This window comes from Saimiri boliviensis, chromosome 1 (assembly GCF_048565385.1).
Source record: "Saimiri boliviensis isolate mSaiBol1 chromosome 1, mSaiBol1.pri, whole genome shotgun sequence".
Lineage (NCBI taxonomy): Eukaryota > Metazoa > Chordata > Mammalia > Primates > Cebidae > Saimiri > Saimiri boliviensis.
In genome coordinates this window covers 225,106,003-225,127,495 of record NC_133449.1, presented here as the reverse complement: position 1 = coordinate 225,127,495, position 21,493 = coordinate 225,106,003, and the positions used below count along the sequence as shown (strand labels likewise).

At 34.3% G+C, this 21,493-nt stretch overlaps 1 protein-coding gene across 3 annotated transcripts in view; it reads right to left on the bottom strand.

Annotated features, from left to right (window-relative positions):
* Nucleotides 1–21,493, bottom strand: part of EDIL3 (EGF like repeats and discoidin domains 3) — a 434,019-nt gene that overhangs the window by 183,830 nt on the left and 228,696 nt on the right. For all 3 annotated transcript variants that reach the window (XM_003920781.4, XM_003920782.4, XM_074384070.1), the window contains one exon: nt 4,355–4,468. In XM_003920781.4, coding sequence (XP_003920830.1) covers nt 4,355–4,468 — 114 coding nt within the window. The remainder of the gene's footprint in view (nt 1–4,354; nt 4,469–21,493) is intronic.

Here is a 21,493-nt window from a genome sequence, read left to right as displayed (position 1 = left end):
GTTTGTCATAATTGTTTGGGGATGTTGCATTATAAGGGTTCCCTTGATAACTATATTTTCCCAAAGTAGAGTTGGTGATAAAAATGAATTTGAGTGCCATTTCTGAAATTTAAGCATGTCATATTTAAGCACTGAGGAGGGAAATGTATACATGTATTGTGGGCCACATAGTCCAATAAATGAGAACAACTCTAGTTATCTTTAGATTAGCTGACTAAAGTGTTATTAATTTTCATTGCACTTAATCTAGTTTAACATCATGTTCAGTTAAACTTACATGACAAAGCTTATCTGTTCTTATGAGAAAGTTTTATCCTTCTAATTCATCATCATATTCTTTCAAGCTGTTTATGGAAATAACTGTCTGAACACTTGAGCTTACAACATTTAAAAGGGGTGAAGGGCCATGCACCGTGGCTCATGCCTGTATTCCAAGGACTTTGGGAGGCCAAAGTGGGTGGATCATTTGAGGTCAGGAGTTTGAACCGGACCAAAGTGGTAAAACCCCAACTCTACTAAAATTACAAAAAAAAATTAGCCAGGCATGGTGGTGCACGCCTGTAGTGCCAGCTACTCAGGAGGCTGAGGCAGGAGGATTGCTCAAACCCAGAAGGCGGAGGTTTCAGTCAGCTGAGATCATGCCACTATGCTCCACCCTGGGTGACAGAGTGAGACTCCATCTCAAAATAAATAAATAAAAGGAACAAAGGAATTAAATTAAGACTTTCATTAGAAGAATTGTTGTTATGCTGTGATAAATACTACAGGAACATCTAAATGATTTTCACATATCAATCAAATGCAATTTCATGTAAAATATAAAAATAATAAAACTTAACTAAACCCTTATAATATATAAATAATAAAAATAAAAATGAACTGAGATCTTCCAAAGTAAGTAAGTTGTATGGATCATATCTAGAAGCCTAAACTGGAATTATTTAAATCAGAAATATGTATTATTTAACTCCCCTATAAATATAATTAGAAGATAATTACTGGAAAATCTATGGGAAACTTTTTTTGCCTAGTATTAGTTTATTTTTAACATGAGGCAATTTCATTGTTATTGAAAATGTTCAATAGGTAATTGATTTGCATAATAATTATTACGACATAATTTTGCAACAGGTCAAAATAGAGTTAGATATAAATTTATTCCTTACAAAGTAAAAGTGTAAAAGTGCTTAATGGCTGTATTAATTAAAGACATACATTACAGTAAATAATTGATAGTTATTTTTGTAGTATTTATTAAGGCAGTATCTTAACAAAAATATTTTGTTTTTAATTGTTTAACAAAAGAAATAAATTTGAGTTTTTAAAATTTAAAGTCTGGTAATAAATGAAAGAAAGGCTGCCCTCTTAGACATGACACAAAGTCCAGAAGAAAGCTTATCAATCCTATTCCAGGGCAGAAGCCAGTACAGGAGTTATCATCTATGTAATGTCAACAACTCCCAAGATCCTAACTTCAAGCAGCTTTTATCTGGTACCACCTGTAACCTGTAGGTGCTTCTGTGTGCCCCATAGTAAGTGAATTCTCTGAGTTCTCAATGCGCAGAACTAAATGGTCAGTGTGTCAGAATGTCCCTTTTTACTCTAGATTTTCTAAAAACTCTAAGAGACTACAGAAAAAAGTAGAACCATATCCCAAGAAACCTACACGATAGGGAGAATAAAGATCCTTAATTTATTATATGTTCTTAACATTCAATAAAATAAAAGCAAACATCCCAATAGGAAATATTTTAGGGAACTCCCTAAGTGGCTTTTTCTGATCCCTTTGCCATGGCATAGATAATAGAGGAAATGCTAGAATTTCAGGTCACATGACAGTTTAAGGGAGGCACACCACTATCATACTCATCCTCAAAGAGGAATCTGAATTTAAATATAAATATTATATAGATAGAAAGCTCATTCAAAGAAAAGCAAAGATTTTCTTTAACACAATATGGAAAACTGGTTGGAAGACATTAGGCACAAACTAATGACAGGGCAAGGGCCTCTCTCTCTCTTCCACAGCTTTACTGTCTCATGAGCCCCTCATCCCTAGCCTATCAACTCAACCTGTTCCCCAGTTCCTCCATGCTTTATAGCTCCACATTCTAGGGCTCCTCTTCTAGGATATCCACACCCTCAGGTGCCATTTCCTAGCCGAATTCATTACTGCAGAGTGACACTCATTCCCCAGGCAGGGTTCTTATGATATGTCCCCCATTCAAGCCTCCTTTCAGGAAAGTGGGAAGGTTTCTCCTGACAATTGTTACCCTAGTCAGGCCTCCTGTGGATTAGAGGTGGCATTACCCTGCCTAGACATGCTCAAACCCAGGTACTGTTTTAAACTATGCCAAAGATCCTTCCTGGAAGGTTCTCCATTCAGGTATCGATTCTCTATTTTTGCTGAATGAAGGTGAAATAGTCACTGACATCAGTTTTTTGTTCATCACGATATTAAGATGTTCACTGACAGACATCTTGGAGGTGCTTTTTGGCACAACTTTCAGTGTTGACTGAGCAGCCATTTTCAAGTTCCGTGAAACAAAAATGGACGCAAGTGCAGTTCCTGTGACAGGCCAAAGAGCAGCTGAACCTGAGCTTGCGTTAGCTTAGTGGGTGGTTAGTTGAATCCTTGATGGGAAGGTTTCTAGGTTAGTTGGTTGGGTGGCTATTGGTCTATTTGGTTGTATGGTCAACCTACTTAGCCTTCCCTTTCCATCTTTCTGTGTCCTGCACTTTGTTTCATCAACTCATGCTCAATGTCCTTCCTCCATTATTTTAAGCTTAGAAAAGTTTTTTTCCAATTCGAGATGCTTCTGTAATATTCAGAATTTAATTATTTTGTGCAGTTTGTCTGGACTACAGTAATGAGCATCCCATTTTATATCATTATTTTATTTATACATATTTTTATATATATCAAATTATTCAACAATATTTTCTATTTTATTTTGTAAAGACCATGGCCAGCATGCGGAGAAATGCTATATATAGGTGAAGGGGAGGAAGACAGCAAATCACACTGCCATGTATGTACCTATGCAACAATCTTGCATGTTCTTCACATGTACCCCCAAAGCTAAAATGCAATAAAAAATAATAATAAATAAAGACCGTGGCCAAAGACAAAGAAAGAAAAATAAAATGAGAAATAAATTTCTTACTATAGCTCTATAGCTGAAGAGAAAGAACTATGTGGGTTGTGTGTGTGTGTGTGTCTGTGTGTGTGTGTGTATAATAAAGAATGAATATGTCTTGTGTATTCAGGTTTATATTATACCTCTCTATTTAAAAAGGTATCTCAGTCTTCAGGAAAATACACTAAGCTGGAAATCCAAAACCTGTAGCAGTGCTTCTGTCGCTAAACAGCTGTGAAAGCTTGGCCAAACAACATCAACTGTGTCTCAGCTTCTGCATCTGAATTCTCATCTTCGTCTACATTCTGAATGTGAATAATGTTGTGGTGCTCAGATCATGCAATATACATCAAAGCAGTAGCAGTATGAGCTTTCCTCTAATTGTCCAACAATTATAAGGCTATATCATTAGTATTCTTATTAACATCTGTTTGGGCCCGATTAGGCCCCATCCCATTGACTTTAGTCCTGTGACTACTTTTTCCTAGCTTTTTTTTATTTTTGGGGAGTGGTGTTTTCTGCCTCTTTGTAAAGACTTTAGGCAAATACCTGCCCTGTCATTTGATATATTATTTTGAAACCCTACTGTCTTTGGCTTCCAGTAAGACAAATAAATAGTGTGCAACATTCTTGCTAGATGAGGAATAGATCAAATGCATCCTCCTTTATTTTTACCTTTTATTAGTAATAGAGGCTAACTGGGGTTTATTTTATTTTATTTTATTTTTTAGATATGGGGTCTCATTGTGTTGCCCAGGATAGTCTTGAGCTCCTGGGCTCCTCCCACTAAAGCCTCTAAAAGTGCTAGGATGACAGGCATTTGCCAGTGTGCCCTGTCTTTCTAGTTTCAATGCCCTGAATTTACACTCAGAACCAAAGTGTTGCTCTGTTGGGAGAAATTTCAGTCATATACATAATCATAAACCATTTATGGGATCCTTGGAATTTCGGTATCTGAGGAAATGTCATTCTTTTCAGGTCACAAGATACCACTTCTATGCATATTGTGCACTAAGTGAGACATCCTAGAGGATATGTGTATATTAATGACATACAACAAATATGAAAAGTACCATTTCAATTGATTGTAAACTCTGAAAGCAAATAATATTGAGTTTGGCCCAAATTCCAAGCTAAATGTAGAATATGTACATAAAAATGTATATGTATACACACACACACACACACACACACACAAACACATGAGTACTTACTGTATTGACAATTTCGTCCCATAAATTCGCCTGGGCACTCGCAGGAATAGTTAGCAACAAGATCTGTACATATCCCACCATTTTTGCAAGGCTCAACTTCACATTCATTTATGTCTAAAGAAAATAGAAAGGAAAGAGAAAGATAATTATTAGAAGAAATGATTAGGTATTGGAAAGTTTTAGACATTTTAAATACAAATTCTTAGTAATGCTATTCCTTTGTGTGTGTGTGTGTGTGTGTGTGTGTGTGTGCATGTGTGTGTTTAGTCAATAATACAAATGCTCCTTAAAACCAACAATTTATTAACCATTAAATTTAATCAATTTCAAATAAAATTCAGAATCCCAAGGAAAGACCAATGGAACGAAACCACTCTCCCATTCTGAAAATAAATATGAGTAGTTTGGGGAAATATTCAGTGTATCCTTAGAACTAAATCAAACAAATTAACCCTGATAGAAAGATGAATTGTTTTCACTTACAAGATCGAGAAACCTCCCCTGCAGCAACAACTGCCAATTAACACCGTCTCATTTCATCTTAATTCATTAAAATTCTAACTGACAGAGATGTTTTAGTTTCTAAATAGTTCGTCTTTGATGAATACGATGAGAAGCAAATTAGAGTTAATAGCTAAAGCTCGTTACATGCAAAGTTTAATAAATGTAAATGATGATCACTTCCTAATCTCATTCAAGGATTTCTAAAGTTATGATGACTAAAGGGACTTATTTTGATATACTACTATTATATCTAATGCAAAATCACATGAAATATAAAACATTGAGCAAATTATACTTCTTTGCTTGCTAATTTTGGACGATAGAGAAAACAAATTTGATTCTGAACACAAAAGAAACAATGACTAATTCAATCAAATATCAATCATGATATTCACGAATCATTTCCTTGAATCACAGCACCATGCTAGATTCTGTGGGAGCTAGTACAGTAGCTGGAGAGCACACATAATTCCCCATCTCTTCCTCATCCTATGAACTACTCCAGTTGAACTCCCTATCTGCTTTCATTTCTCTAACTGTTTAGTGTTGTTTTTAACTGTATTACAGACTTGGAAATTGTCTGTTTATGTGCCTTTACCTCTTTCACCTTGTCATAAAATGAGCTCCACAAATAAAGTTCCTATCCTGCCCTGTTCTTTGTATTCCTGAAAATGCCATAATCTATCTGGAAAACAACTGGGGCCCCAAAAAATGTTTCCTAACAAATTTTCTACCAGAACAATAGAAACAGTCATGTTCACAACGTTAAAAATTTTATTCCAGGTTTGTAATGTGACTTCTGATACCCTATAAGGTATCAAATGGTAGTTCTGAAGTCTTGGGTTATTACAGTTGCTTAAAGCAAGATGATCATTAAATTATCTCTAAAAGGAAACAAGGAAAAAGTACTCAAAAATCTCAATTTTGCTCTTTCTTCTGACATTTTTTCTTCTAATTAGTATCACCTCTGGAAAGCAGAGTTGGCTACTCTCTTGTTTGCTGCAGAAAGTCTGGTCTAAATTTCCTTAGGTAATAACTTTCTCTCAAAAAGCACCCCTTTTTGGTTTCTAGTTGACAATCACAGATTGAGAATAGAGACAATCCATGACTGTGTTCAGAACAATGTGAGTTATTTATAATTTCAAATAGTAGGATAAAATCAGAATCTGCTAATCTCTAAAAGATCTCTAAAATTCTGTGTGCTGTAAAGTATGACAGACTTCGCTGGGCGTGGTGGCTCATGCCTGTAATCCCAGGACTTTGGGAGGCCAAACTGGGTAGATCACAAGGTCAGAAGTTCGAGACCATCTGGCTAACATGGTGAAACCCTATCTCTACTAAAAATACAAAAATTGGCCAGGAATGGTGGCGTTCACCTGTAATCCCAGCTACTCAGGAGGCTGAGGCAGGAGAATTGCTTGAACCTGGGAGACTGAGGGTGCAGTGAGCCAAGACATTACCACTGCACTCCAGCCTGGGTAACAGACTCTGTCTCGGGGTGAAAAAAAGTGTAATAGACTCCTAAATACGGAAACTGTACAAAAATGAAAGATGGACGGGAGGGAGGGAGGCAGTCAAGGAGGGAGGGGAAAGAAAACAAATTAAGTATAAGTTACTTCTTTTCTTTTTCAAAATATAATAAAATATTCAGCTCTCTTTGTGCTTATCAAAATTTCACTTAGTCTTATAATTAGACTATATTTATAGTAGACTAACACGCAAAACATTTTGTAAGCCACATGAAAATCCCCATGCTACTTATTGCTGCCAACTCAACATATGACAATAATAATGTTTGGCTACCTTGGAACATGCCCAGTATGTATTTATCTGTATCTTCTCTACTACAATTTGTTATAGACGAGAATGTGTCAATGGCAAACAACTTCATATCTTAGAGAAAACACTGCCATATTTTGTAAAGTTAGATGCAAAAATGTATTCTCATATATGTCTGAAGAACCCACATAAACAAAAGATAATTTGATCTTAGACAAGAAGAAAAGGTTTAATAAAGATTAATAAGGATGTGATAGAGGTGGTGGTCTATTTCCAAGCAGGGAAACAGAATGAATCACAACTTTGAAGAAGAATGTTCATGATGTGACGGTGTGTTTAGGTACAGGAGCAAAGTATTTTGGAGCAAAGAGGATAAACGAGAGTGTTAGAATCCCCTGTCAGAGGATGTAGATAGGGACAAGATTATGATGAACTCTTAGTGCAGGCTGATGGAACAGGGTTTTATTTTTTGGCAATGAACATTTGGAGCAGGATGAGAAGGATGAGAGGGTATTTCCTTCACACTTCTACGTTAGAAGAACCTAGTAAAGCCATATGTGAGACAGACTTGAGAAATGCATACAAGAGGAAGGGACAGAAGCACACACAGATTTGATGTTAATAGGTACGGCATATATTTTAAGTCTCATGTAAGAGGCTCTATGCATTTTATCATTTTAAGATTAAAATACTTCATGAGTAAAATCAAACCCAGCTCTGGCTGATTTGTAATGTTAATAGAAGAAAGTTCTCATAACTAATGTGAGAATAATCAATAATTATTATACACAGATACTGCTGTTTTTTGCTTCCTTAATCTTCCAAGTCTTTACATAATAAGTAGTAATTAAAATATGTGAGTGTAAGTCTAATTGAGACAAATCAACCTTTAAACCTTCTAGCTACAGGCTCATCAGGCCCCATCTATAAACTGTCAGCAAAGCAAGTTATAATTAAGGACATCTGATCTTAAAAAAATCAACAGTTAACACCTTTACCCAGAGGTTAACATGAAGTGGAATGAATTGGAATGGCATTTGCTGAAGTTAAAATTCTTTGTACATAGACTCAATTTGTGATAGAATAACCTTTTCATTATTTAAATGTGCATTTTTCAATGTTTTCAAATCTCAAAAACTACTTAAATCTAAATACATAAAAATATACATGTTATCTTAAGTTATCCATATTTTTAATATAGTAGCTAAGTTAGCAAAACATTTCAGCATAGGCACATGCCCAGTAATATACAAGCTTAGAGAACAATTGCAAATTACACAGAAGCATTTACATATTTGTATGATGCAGTTCTTTCAGCAGTGAAGGCTATTTGCACTATAATTAACAATGCAAGCAATCTAAATGGAAACTGACCTCAATTTGTATAAATCATGTTTAATTAAAGACTAGAAAAAATGTTCACAGAATATAATGTAATGAAATAAAACAAATGTGTTTGCAATAAATCATATAGGTTTATCTTTGTCACAGTTCAAGACATTATCACTCCTAGAAAAAGTCCACATCCTTTCCAAATAAAGCACTAGGATATGGCATTTTATTAATAAAGAAAAAAAATTGATACAGAAGTCCCCAAAATAGAAATTTCCATATTTGGTCAGATTTATAGTTTATTTATAATAATAATATCATTTATAAGGTCTTGCTTCATAAAACAGCTTCAAAATTTGATTTTATAATCAAGACAGTCAGCTGAGTCCTGAAAATATAAAACTTTGCTGCCAAACTTCCTGCGTCACCAAGGCACAGTGATGGGAGCTGTACATGAGTTTCCAGATGTAAACTAAAGACTCACCTTTGCTTCCTGAAATTTTATATTATATGTATATGCATATACATATATTCATATATATATCTGCATATATATGCAGATATATATATCACATTTTGCTTTGATTTTTTTAATGGAAGAAGAAAGAAGGAGAAGAAGGAGGAGGAGGCAGGACAGAAAAGAATAAAAGGTAAATAGTTGAATATCTCTGAAAAGAAACAAATTACTTTGAACCAAAAAAGTGCTTTACAAGTATTCCCAGTTCTTTGCCTCTGTTATAACTAATTACATAGAATCATTGCTTTTACACACATAACTCAGACTCTTTATTGGTATGTCATATATAACTCACATTACAGATTTGTAAATGTGTTAGATCATTTACCCACTTTGGCTTGGGTTTTTCCTAACAGAAATACACACTCTGGAGATTTCACTGTGAGAAGGCTACTCCAGTAATTGACAAACTACTCATATATATATTAAGATCAAGTTGAGCACTCCTCTCTTAGGCAGTTCACCTTATGCACATCCACATCCTGGGAAATGCTCAGTTACACCTAGTCTTCTTTGTCCTGGATCTTTGTCAGAACCATTATAGTGCCGATTATAGCCAAAAGCCCATGAAATTGATTTTGGAGAGGCAGGCTGTCAAAGAGTTTTTTAAATGGAAATTATATTTATTAATTTCTTATTGGTGCCTTCAAAACAATGCCTCATCTGGGCACAATTTCTTGTCACAGAAACTGCGTAGCTTCTTCTCAGAGAATTATATTTAAAAATTCAGTAATCTCATTCTTTATTACAGATTCCTCTAGTTGGCCAAGATGAAGAAGAGAATTCTTGAGTCTAATTCCCAGGAACCTCCTCCTCTGGAGACTTTAAAACTAATTAATAACTCATTAATTATTTTGTTTTCAACTGGTTCACCTTTGCAATCTGCAGAATAGGATGGCAGCAGTTTTCACTTCTGGGACATCATTATCCCAGTTCATCCTTGAGTTCTCCCAGAACTCCTTAGGAAAATGCCATCTGTCCCCAGTAGTTTAGCCACTTTATTTTGCCAACATGGCTTAGCTGTTTTGAATACTGACCACCATTTGGACCGGGCCATCCAGTCTTTCTGGGGATAGAAATCTGTCTAACCTCCTCCTAGTGAAGACAAAGACAATGTATTTCAACCATAAATCTATTTTCTCTTCATAAGCAAGTACATTCAGGCCCCCACAAACATCAACAAAGGACATGGTACTTGGGCTGAACATACTTTTTTGTATATATCAGAAGGAGACAATGATAGACCATGCCTCCCCCCAACTTTTTTTTTTCTTTCATGAACACAAAATTTCTCAACTTCTTTATTTCTTTCCCATGGGCTGTCTTTCCTCCAGCAATATTGTTATTGACTGCTAATTAGTCGGCAAGAGCTTATTTTCCAGAGCCTGCTATTTTTTTGATCCTTAAGAGCACATCTTCCCTGGGCTCCCCATTAGCTATTAAATATTCTCCAGACCTCCAAGGAGTGATTGCCTTTTAAAATTTGACCTTTTATATTGTTCCTTACCTAAAGCCTATGGTCTTTCAATTTCCCTTTAAGGACTGAATTTCTCTTTAAGATAAGTTTCTAGGAATTTTATTCCCCCACTCAGATGCTGAACTTAACTATGTCACAATCAGAATTATCTAGATAATTTGTTTCCCAGTCATTTTTGTGATCTGTTCCGTATATTTTAAATCTTCTGCTCTTGAACTCCCTTGTGATCTGGCTTTCTGCTATATTACTAGTAATTCATTTTAAAGTAGCTAATTAAAATCAGCATTCTTCAGTCAGAACATATCACACATACACGTTTTTATAATAACTTATTGATAACCTTCACTTACCAAGAACAGTTGTATAACAAAAGCCCCAAATCCAAGAGATATTTATCTATTGCGTCTTTCTAACAAAGCTCATATTCTCTGTTCATCTCTACCATGACATCCTAGCATTTATTTTAAGGTCTTTATTTAGATGCAAATACCTTTGACACTAGTATATAGGCAATATTCATCCTAATTATTTCTATTATTATTCCAATAAAGTTTTATTTGCATTTACCCAGATATTTGGCCAGTAAGACAAGACAGCTATTCCAAGGAATATAAAAGCCAAAACAAGGGGAGGCAGGGAAGGAGTTAAGGAAGAGGTAATCAAGAGGATGTTATGTCTGTATAACTCAAATATTTGCTGACTCTAAATACACACACACACACACACACACACACACACACACACATCTATATATAGCTTCATGCAAAACATATAGCAGAAGCCAATAAAATCAGATGCCTCCTTCAGTAAACATTTTCACAAAAGGGCAAAACACAAAAAAGGAATGTTACCTCAGTGGCATGTATCATATTCACTTGCCCTGCAATAAATATTTGTTAACAGGTAAGAAAGAACCAGGAATATTAGCAACGTTGCGATCATTACGTATTTGCTGTAATAGTGAGTCCTTTGCTGGGGGCAGGTGCTCCAGCCTATTTCTAATGGGATTTTATTAAGGAAAAATGAAATTAGAGCAATGCTTCTTTTAAAAGTTGGAGCTCTTAAAGCATATCAATGTTCAAGTCATACACTTAGAGATTCTGACTTAAATGGTCTTGAGAGAGACAAAGGCAGTAATTTTTTTAAAGACGTTCCAGTGACTCTTAAGGGTAGCCACTGTTGGCGAACACTGAACAGACAGAACCTCAACTTATGAAGCATATCCATCCATCCACCTTTCCGTCTTTCCTTGTCTCTTTCCTTCCCTCCCTTCCTCCCTACTTGACTTACTTCTTTCCTTCCTTCCTTTCTTCTTTCTTTCCATGCATTCATCCATCCTTAGTTCCATATGAGGTACTAAGAATGCAACAATTAATATTTCACAATCTCTAGCATTTCTGAAGTTCTTACAGTAGCGTATATAGACAAGGAAATAATCATTACAGTGTAAAGTAACAAGGGCTATAACAGAAAAATGCACAGTCTCTCAAAGGATCTCCAAATATCAAAACTAAACTGGTTTGGCAGACCAGGGGATGTTGAGTTTTAGAGAAATAGTCTAGCTCACTAGGGAAAAGTGCTTTTGAATTACATGGAGTTATACATTATTGACTCTGTGAAGTTATTTTTCTCAATTACTATGTATTTCATTTTTCTTCATATCAGTAGTCTGCAGATCTAAGAGTGACTCCTCCTTGTCCCATAGTTCTTTTCTCCAAGTGTGTAAGTTATATATTTCCTAGTTTCATTATCATTTATACATTTGCATATTTTAATGCTTTATCTAAAATTAACTATTCTTTCAGTTGCATGTCAAATTAGTTCTACACTTGCAGCTCTCTCTAGTTTTAGCAGTCAATCTTGGTCAACCACTTTGGGGTTTTTCCTGTAGTGACTTATCAGAAACTCCGTACAGCCCGGTTAAGATAGGATTTGTATTAGAGGCACAGCTATGATTCACATAGTTTGCCTTTAACCATTTGTTCACTCAATCATTTATTCATTAAAATTCTGAGAAGCACTTTCCATGAATTGGGCCCTAAAATACATAATTGAATATATCAGCAAGTAGAAACAGCTCCTGTTCTAAGAAATCTCTTTTCTGTTCTTCTACTCAGGAGACAATTATAATACAATATAGGGAAATACATGCTTTAGAACATTATGTACAAAATGTACTAAGATTATAGAAGAAGCACTAGTTTTTCTTAGAGGAGATATGGAACATTGCTTGCAGGAGTTAATACATTTGGTGCTTAAAGGATGAGCAGGAGTTTTTATAGCTCTATTAAATTAGGAAGAAACACAAAAGAACACATTTTCAGAGAGAACTTAGCACTCTGAATTTCTGAAGCATGCACAGGGACTGTGTGGGAAGATACTCTGCATAGTGGTGGCTATGTAGTCTGGAACCAGATTTTTATGGCTGTATAAATCAAGTTAAAGAGTTTGAACTTTAGTCCTTGGATGCTGGAGAGTTGATAGAGAATTCAAGAAAGGTGGAAGGGGACATGCGATTAAATAGATCTGTGTTTTAGAAGCTCATTCTCACACTCTAGAATTTCATTATTGGTATCATTTTGGAAAAATAATTCAAAAAGTCAAAAGGAAAATTTATGTTGAGTCCATATCATTCAGACTACATAGTAGGGATGGCTATAACCATGTTTGGTATGCTTAAACATGTAGCTTGGTTTGAAATGTATATAAACCTCCTAATTTTTAGAGTTGCCAGATTTGGCAAATAAAAACACATGGTGTCCATGAAATATATTTGAGACTTATTTATAAGAAAATCTTTGTTTATCTGAAATTCAAATTTAGCTGGCACCTGACTTTTATCTAGAAACCCTACTTGAATTGTCAATTCGATGTGATTTCTCCATATTTCTTTCTTCCCTTTTCTATGAGCATTTTAATTTTCAGCATATGGTCATGCTTTCCATTTTGCATATTCAGCAGACCCCAACAAACACTACCTACAGTGGAAAATCATTATGGACAAAGAATGTTCCTTAGGCTTTAGCTGAAATTAAAATTAGTTGCTTGCATTCTATTTACAGTTTTTACAGTTTACCTCCATGTAAGGTTTAATAATACAAGTATAGCCAAATAGCACTTCAGGATGGCAGTTAATGGGTAACAATTAGCACATCCTCCCACTTGCAGCTTACTTATTTTGTACCAAACATTGTTCTAAGCCTTTCACATTGTTAACACCTCTGCAAGCTAATTGTTATTATTATTATGCCTGTTTTACAGATGAGGAAGTCAATAAACTGAAAGTGTAAATAAGCTGCCCAGAGTCACACAGGTGGCCAAACTGAGACTAAAGCCCAGATAAATTGTCTCCAGAATCTATGTTATTCACTCATATGTTTCATCATCATTAAGAAATGTTAGTACTCCTACTTCACCAGCCTTCAAGTTATTATTTTACACACTAAGGAGGACAGATACAGGATCTTGATCTCAAAACGTTGATAATATTGGCATTTCTCCTCTAAATTAAAAACTCCTGTCCTAAAATGTTAGGTTGGAATATACTTTTCCCCAGTCCCTTTACTCATCTTAGTAATTTCCTCAAAATCTTAAGTGGCTTGGATTTAATGGGCATTTGTTTTCATTTTCTTCCTGAAATCAACAACCACTTGCCTACATAAAAATGAATTTCCTTGGCTCTTACAGTCTTTTATACATATCTTTTAACTTTACACTCGGATGAAAGGAGTTACACTTGTTACAAAATTTCCTTTTTAGAGGCCGTTGATATATTTCATACCTGTAGAATTAAAAATTTTGTCATTTTTTAGGGGGGCACAATTCACCTTAGGTAAGAATATTTGGAAAATAGCATATATATGGAAAAGGACACAAAACAGTAAAATTACAAAAATTATTGTAAAGAGACAACCCATGTAAAAACTACCACAAGTCAAACACCAGAATCCTGGCAGCAGTCCAAAGCCTTTTTCATGTGACACTTTCATTCCAAACCTCCCCTCCACCCACACAAAGGTGACAGATCTCCTGCTTGTTATGTAAGTCACAGACTTGCTCTCTGTATAGTTTATAATTTTGTCATCTAAATGTGTATTCCCAGTTTATTTTCGCCTGCATTTAAACTTTACAGTAAAAAAAATTACTGTAAAGTTCAAAAAATTTATTTTTGCCTGTATTTAAACTTTATATTAAAAAAATACTATAAAGTTAAAAAATTATGTGATCCTCGGTTTGTGGCATCTTTCAAAATGTTGTAGGTGACCTCAGTGAGTTTATTTTCACCACGGAATAAAGAAATTGCTGTAGAGTATTTTACTGTAGAATGTGCCATATGCTTTTTTTCTTTCTACGGCTAATGGCATTTGTGGTGGTGTTGAAAATAGAAGCATCAGAGAACATGCATGTACATATCTCTTGATAAACAAGTATATTAAATTCTTTTCTGGGTACACTTAGGAGTGAGAAGTTTGAGTCATAATAAAGCATATATTTATATTTAATATATTTAATATATTTAACTGATTTTAAGATGGTTATAACCAATTTGTACTCTTACCAACAATTAATAATATTTTTAAAGATATAAACTATATGAAACTTGCAGGTAACCACTTATTTTACTTTATGTGGAAGTTGAGGGTGGAAAGGCTTAACACCAATATATCTTTGGAAGATACATTTTAACAAGTGGAGCTTTTAAGGGAATGAAATAAAACCTTCAGTTCACCAAGTTAAATTACATTTTTTTCTTCAATGACCTTAACTTAAAAAAATAAAAAACCAACAACTTACACTAAAACATCTAACCACTGAAAGTTTGTAAGTAATGTTACATTTCAATAACAGGCACTGATACAAAGTTAAATTTTGTATACACAGAGAGATAATTTTGTCTAACCCTGGATTTAATTTCTTAAAAAGAACCTAATAAATCAACTGTCATATACAGATATATGAAGACTCAGATAATAAAATTAAGAATACTTCCTGCTTCTACATTCTGATATTTTGGAAATTTTATATTATCGGTGTAATTAAATAAAAACGATGCCCTAAATGATGAATTATATTGTACTTCTAGTGCTACTGCAAGGATTCAATGAGGTAACTTATGAGAAAAATATCTTGTAAACTTTAAAGACTGCAAATATAACTGTCCATATTATTATATGAGTTAAACCATATTCATATTGTTTGATAGAGTGTTTCTTGGTTACGGCCCTGGAGGAAAATGTAGGCAAATTTCTGATGAGGCTTTCTGTAGACACATACTTCTACATTTGGGTTTATCATCAGAGTAAATAAATGCGCAGAATTTCTATAAATATTCTACAGAAGAGTAGCCCTGTTTTGGAGAGGAATGAAAGGCAGCATTTATTCAAAAAACTGCAAAGCATCTGGAAACTTTAATATACCTAATGGGATAATTCAGCAAATACTCTTAATATACTTCTTTCCAAAATGGTGACATTTACTATTTTTTAAACTAATACACCAACTCTTTATAAATTTTGGCTGATAGATCACTGACATCTGTAACTTTAAAAGACTTAAATTGTGGTTGGTAAATACAGAAAAGACTCCTTTTAAAATTCTTAGGAGTTTCAGTCCTCATCAAGGTGAAAGTGCTGGGTGGCTAGATTTCCCTCATTCCAGAATCTCATCTATCTAATTACAAGATATTTTGTGGGTTTCTGGCAGAGCTAGAGGCAACAAAACATCTGTTACACTCAAGGCCACCATGGAAGAATGTGCTTCAAGCAACCAACTCACTACTCAGTGCCAAAAAAGCTGTCTCCAAGCCATTACTTTCTATATATTTTTATCCCATATTTATTGGTAAGTATGCCAAATCAGCATATTTTCTTCATTAAAAGTGATAATATCAGGATTCATGAGAATTCTGTTTATGGCCTAGACATGGTAAAAGGGACCAGATTTTTCAGGCAGACCTTCTTGTTTGAAATAACAACAAACTCAGGCGAAATATGAGACAACAGCACTGAACATACTAGAAATTAAGACAGGAAGGACTTTCCCTCCCAGGGCATGGCACGGGGAGGGAGAATCCAGGCAGAGCCTGATGAACTCTAGTGAAAGAGAGGGAGCTGGGAGTCTGGAGAGCCCACAGAGGCTCGTGTTTGAGGAAAAGAACACCCAAGGAGAGAGAACTACACAGAGAGAGTCCGCCACAGAGATCTGCAGTCCTGAACACTGCAGTGTTCCCTCAGGTACTCAGCAGAGCTTGGATTCACATCCACATGGGAGGAAACCCCTGTGGAAAGGGTCATCTGAATAGAGCAGAAGGATAAATATTTGGAGCTCACACTAGGCCAAGAAAACTGCCAATTCCCACCACTGAGACAGGAAAGCAAACTGTTTCACGGGGCATTGGGTGGAGGACTCAGAATGGTTTTGTCTTAGTAGTGGGGAATAATTAAACCTGGATTAAACATCTGATTGGTCTCACCTAACGAATCTTATAAGCAAGTCCTAGAAGAATCAGACTATTTCCAAGTAACTTCACTATATAAGAAAACCAAGCTCAAGAGGAGATATAGGACTACAAAATACTGAGCACTCAGCAATATGAAATTCCTGTCTGGAATCCAATCAAGATTAACAGTCATGCAACAAAAAAGATATAGTTGAAAAGACAGTATATATTAAAATTAGCAGACAAGTAATTAAAACAGTTATTAAAACTTTATTCCATAATTGAAATATATATATGTGTATATATATATATATATATATATATATATATATGTGTGTGTGTGTGTGTCTCTCTGTGTGTGTGTGTGTGTATATATATCCCAAAGTGCTGGGATTACAGGCATGAGCCACTGTGCCCAGCCTATTGGAATTATTAAGTAGAGACATAAAAAAAGAGAGCTAAATTTAGCTTCCAGAAATGAAAATTACAATGTGTGAGGTGAAAAATGTACTAGAAAGGAATAGTAGCAAATTAGATATTGAAAAAAAAAAAAGAATTTTAAGATGTTTTAAGACATGCCAGTTGAAAATATACAGAATAAAATACATAGAGAAAAAAATCTAGGCCTCAGTGATTAGTGGAACACATAGAGTTATCCTAATATAGATGTGATTGGAGTCCTTGAAAATAGAAAGCAGAAAATATTTGAATAGATTACAGCCCATATTTTTCAAATATGCTGAAAACCATATCCAAATCTAAGCAGTTAAATAAATTCCAAGAATAAGAAACATGAAGAAATCTACAAAAGGCACATCATTATTACAAGAGATGTCAAAATTATTTTGTAGATAGTCTTTTCAAAAAACGATGCTGAAATAATTGAATACGTGCAAAATACACTTAGAACTACATACCAAAAACTACTCAAAATAGATCGTAGACTACAAAGTAAAACTTAAAACTATTTTTCTATATAAAAACCATAAACTTCTGCTCCCCAAAATCCATTTTAAGAGAATTAAAAGACAAACCACAGATTGGGAGAACATATTTGTAAATAAAATACATGATAAAGGAAGGACTTGCATGTACAACATATAAAGAATTCTTTTCTGTTAATTTCATTCATTTGCTTCTACTATGTTTTCCATTATTTCCTTATCAATTAATAGCAGTTATTTATATATGCTGGATCCATGATTTTTTTCTTTTAATTATGTGTGTGTGTGTGTGTGTGTGTGTGTCATTTTTACTGTCTATTTATTGATCACCTAGGTATCTTTGATGAGAATAACCTCTTAAGTTTAATATAAGTAAATTTTGCCATTATCTTTGTAAAAAAAAAATCTCATAACTCAATAATAAGAAACCAAATAACTTAATAAAAGTAGGCAAAATATTTGAACTGATAGTTCATGAAAGAATATACATAAGAGTGGTAAATAAACATATACAAAGATGTTCAACATCATTTGTCATTAGAGTAATATGAATTAAAATCAAAATAAGATGTCACTACCCAACCATTACAACAGTTAAAATTAAAAAGATGGTGTTGGTGAGGATGCAGAGGACTTGAACTCTCATACACTGCTGGTCTGATATAAAATAATGCAATCCACTGGAAAACGATGTGACAGTTTTTTAATTACTCAAACAAACGTCTACTATATGATTCAGCCATTCTATCCCTACATATTTATCCAAGACAAATGAGAGCATATGTCTACACAAAGACTTGTGTGGATGTCCATAGCAGCTTTATTAACTGCAGTAATAACCCAAAACTCGAGACAACCTGATCTCAAAATAATTACGCTGAGTGAAATAAATCGGACAAAAAAATACACAGTGTCTGATTTCATTTATACAAATTTCTAGAAATGCAACTAATCTATCATTACAGAAAGTAAATCAGTGATTGGGGTGAAGCTGAAGGGGCAGGAAGGAGGGATTACAATGGGGCAGAAACTTCTGAGGGTGATGAGATTAAAATGTTTAGTATCTTGAGTAAGATGATGGTTTCAAAGGTTCATGCATATGTCAAAACATATCACATTGTACATTTTAAATTTTGCATTTTATTCTGTGTTAACCAAACTTCAACAAAACATTAGAAAAGTAATCATGTTGAATTTATTTATTTATTTATTTATTTATTTATTTATTTATTTATTTATTTATTTTTGAGACGGAGTTTCACTCTTGTTACCCAGGCTGGAGTGCAATGGCGCAATTTCGGCTCACCACAACCTCCGCCTCCTGGGTTCAAGCAATTCTCCTGCCTCAGCCTCCTGAGTAGCTGGGACTACAGGCATGTGCCACCATGCCCAGCTGATTTTTAGTATTTTTAGTAGAGACGGGGTTTCACCATGTTGATCAGGATGGTCTCGATCTGTTGACCTCGTGATCCACCCACCTCAGCCTCCCAAAGTGCTGGGATTACAGGCTTGAGCCACTACGCCCAGCCTTGAAGTTATTTTTATAACTCACATATTTATTGGCTGTAAACTGAGAACTGTATACACACATACACACACATACTCACAGACACTCCATGACAATAAAAGGCCCACAAAATTAATGAGGAATATTAGCCTCCTCAAATTCACAAAAGAAAGGTTTGTGTACAATATGCTTTTATTTCGATGTGAAAACCAGGCAGCCCAAATGAAAAGAGGCAGGTCTTATTGGAGAGACTGAGTAGTATAATAAAAGGTAGTAATAGGAGAAGCTGTATTCATAAAAATGACAAAAATACTAAGTTTTAAAAGTAGTTTACTTCCCACTTTGCAGGTTATTTCCACCACTCAAGAAAGTGTTTGCAAGAAGCATTAAATAAAGATAAATGGGGAAACATTAATGTAACTGGAAAAAATTAATATAATTGCAAGATTTCCTATTGCTCTTATAATTTTGGTTTCAGGTTGAATTTATTTTTTGTTATCACTAATTATCAGAAATCTGAAGTATATAAAACTATAACTGGGGTTACCCATACTTTCCTTAGTTGTTCTTCTTTTCCATAAACATTTTCTGACAGAAGTTCATAAAGTACATTGATGTGTATAGTTTGTGTACTCTTATGATCTATTTAAGAGATCGTAATTTTCATACAGGAACCATGAAATGACTTTCTAGTTCTCTTTGCTTCTGTGAAGGATACAACTTTAAAAACTTATTAAAAATATATATTTAAAGGAGATCTTCATTATTAATTTCCTTTAATATATGCTAAGATGGAAATATCAATTCCATTTATTACTTACTAAGTAATTTCACATTGAAAAAAGGAAGCCTTCTGGACAACAATTTCCATTGTATCCAGTGAACCCGATTAAAATAATTGGCTATTTCCATAACAAGTGCTTAGATAAATGGTCCTATTCTGTCAGAGAGGAATGGGTCTCATTAGAAACTGCATTGCTCTGTTATGCTATTAGAAGATTAATGCAGAAGAAATGTTTAGTTCATTTTAATAAAATTCAATGACTTGCGAATTGGACTAAATAACAGTAAATAGTAAGTTTAAATGTAACCTCATCCACTTAATTTGGTTGTTTAATTTGGTCCTTAGTATAAAGATTTGAGTTTATGCAGCATCTTACTTCCCTACATTCATTAAATCTCCTTCTGCTGTGTCTTAGAGAGTACAGGAGGGCTAATGTAGTTTTGATTAAATAAGATACAGAGTTATCTTTAGAGGTGATAGTAATGTCTTCCCAAACTATAATCTATCCTTGAGGTACTGCAATACTTAAAATATTTTTGTTAAGACATGCAAAGGTGGAAAAAAGATGCAAGGTATGTTGATGAATTTATTTTACTGCATATAAAAATACGTATTTTTGAAATCTTTAGAACACTCTGCAGATACTACTAATATAGTATATTCATACATTATGAAAATGCAGATGTTATTATAATTTTGTACAGATAAACACAACTGGAACCTTCTTGTTATCTATCAACCATATATTTCTGTGAGAGTACAATTATTTAGTTCATGGCTTTTATTTTATTCTGTTAATTACCAATAGCTAACATTTCTCATTATACAAATGGGAAAATAACCCCTCAAAACTACCTCTTTATACTCCCTATAGAATTTTCTTAAATAATGTATTTAAACCTACTGCTTGTTCTTCAGCTTTAGTCATTAAGGCTGCTGCATCACTCTTCATATCTCTTTCTTGGCTCTTAATCCTATTGTTACTACTTTTTAGCATCAGAACTTTATTTACATTTTACAACATATTCTGTTCTATGTTCCAGTCAACTAAAGTTACAGTTAATTGATATAACAATCACAAAACTTCCGTGGCATACAATACTCATGTATTTATTTCTCAGACATCGGAGTATCGCTGGTGAGTCGTGTCAAGAGATCTAGAGTGGGCTACACTAAGCTCTACTGTGAGATAAAGATCTGCTGGTCTTGGTTCCTTGCTGAAGTTTGGGCTGAAGTCAGCCCCCTGTGTGATCATTCAGAGATCCAAGCTGAGAGTAGACCAGCTACCTTTTACTCCTTTGCTGTGATGATGGCAGAAGTTCCAAAGAGAAAATGAAACCTGCAGGGCCTGGGATCATAAATAACTTACTGTCATCTCACTTCAATGGCCAAACCAAGTCATATCGCCAAACCTAAAGTTAAGGAGTGAGAAAAGTAGATTTCTCTTTATGGGAGGATTAAAGAGTCATAATAAAAAGGGTAAGAATATAGGGAGGGGTGAAGAATTGGGGCAATAATGCCAGTTTTACGTTAATTCTTCATAATCTTTTCTATAATTGGTTGTAAAAATGGGAAGAATGAGAGTGCTTACCATACAATAATTAAATGTTATTTATTGTGGAAGCAAGTAAAAAAAATGTGACTGCACTTCGCTAAAAATGTGGCACTTTATGGAGGCTGTTTGAGCAATACAGGCAAATGGACTTCCTTCTGATGTATTCCACCAATTGTTTAAAATCATGACATATTCAATGCTTCATATTTACAGAATTTTTTCCCCTGCAATACTAATTAATTTTGGTTGTTAGGAAAAGGATAAACTTATTCACCATGTCCATATTTTTATTGGAATGTAC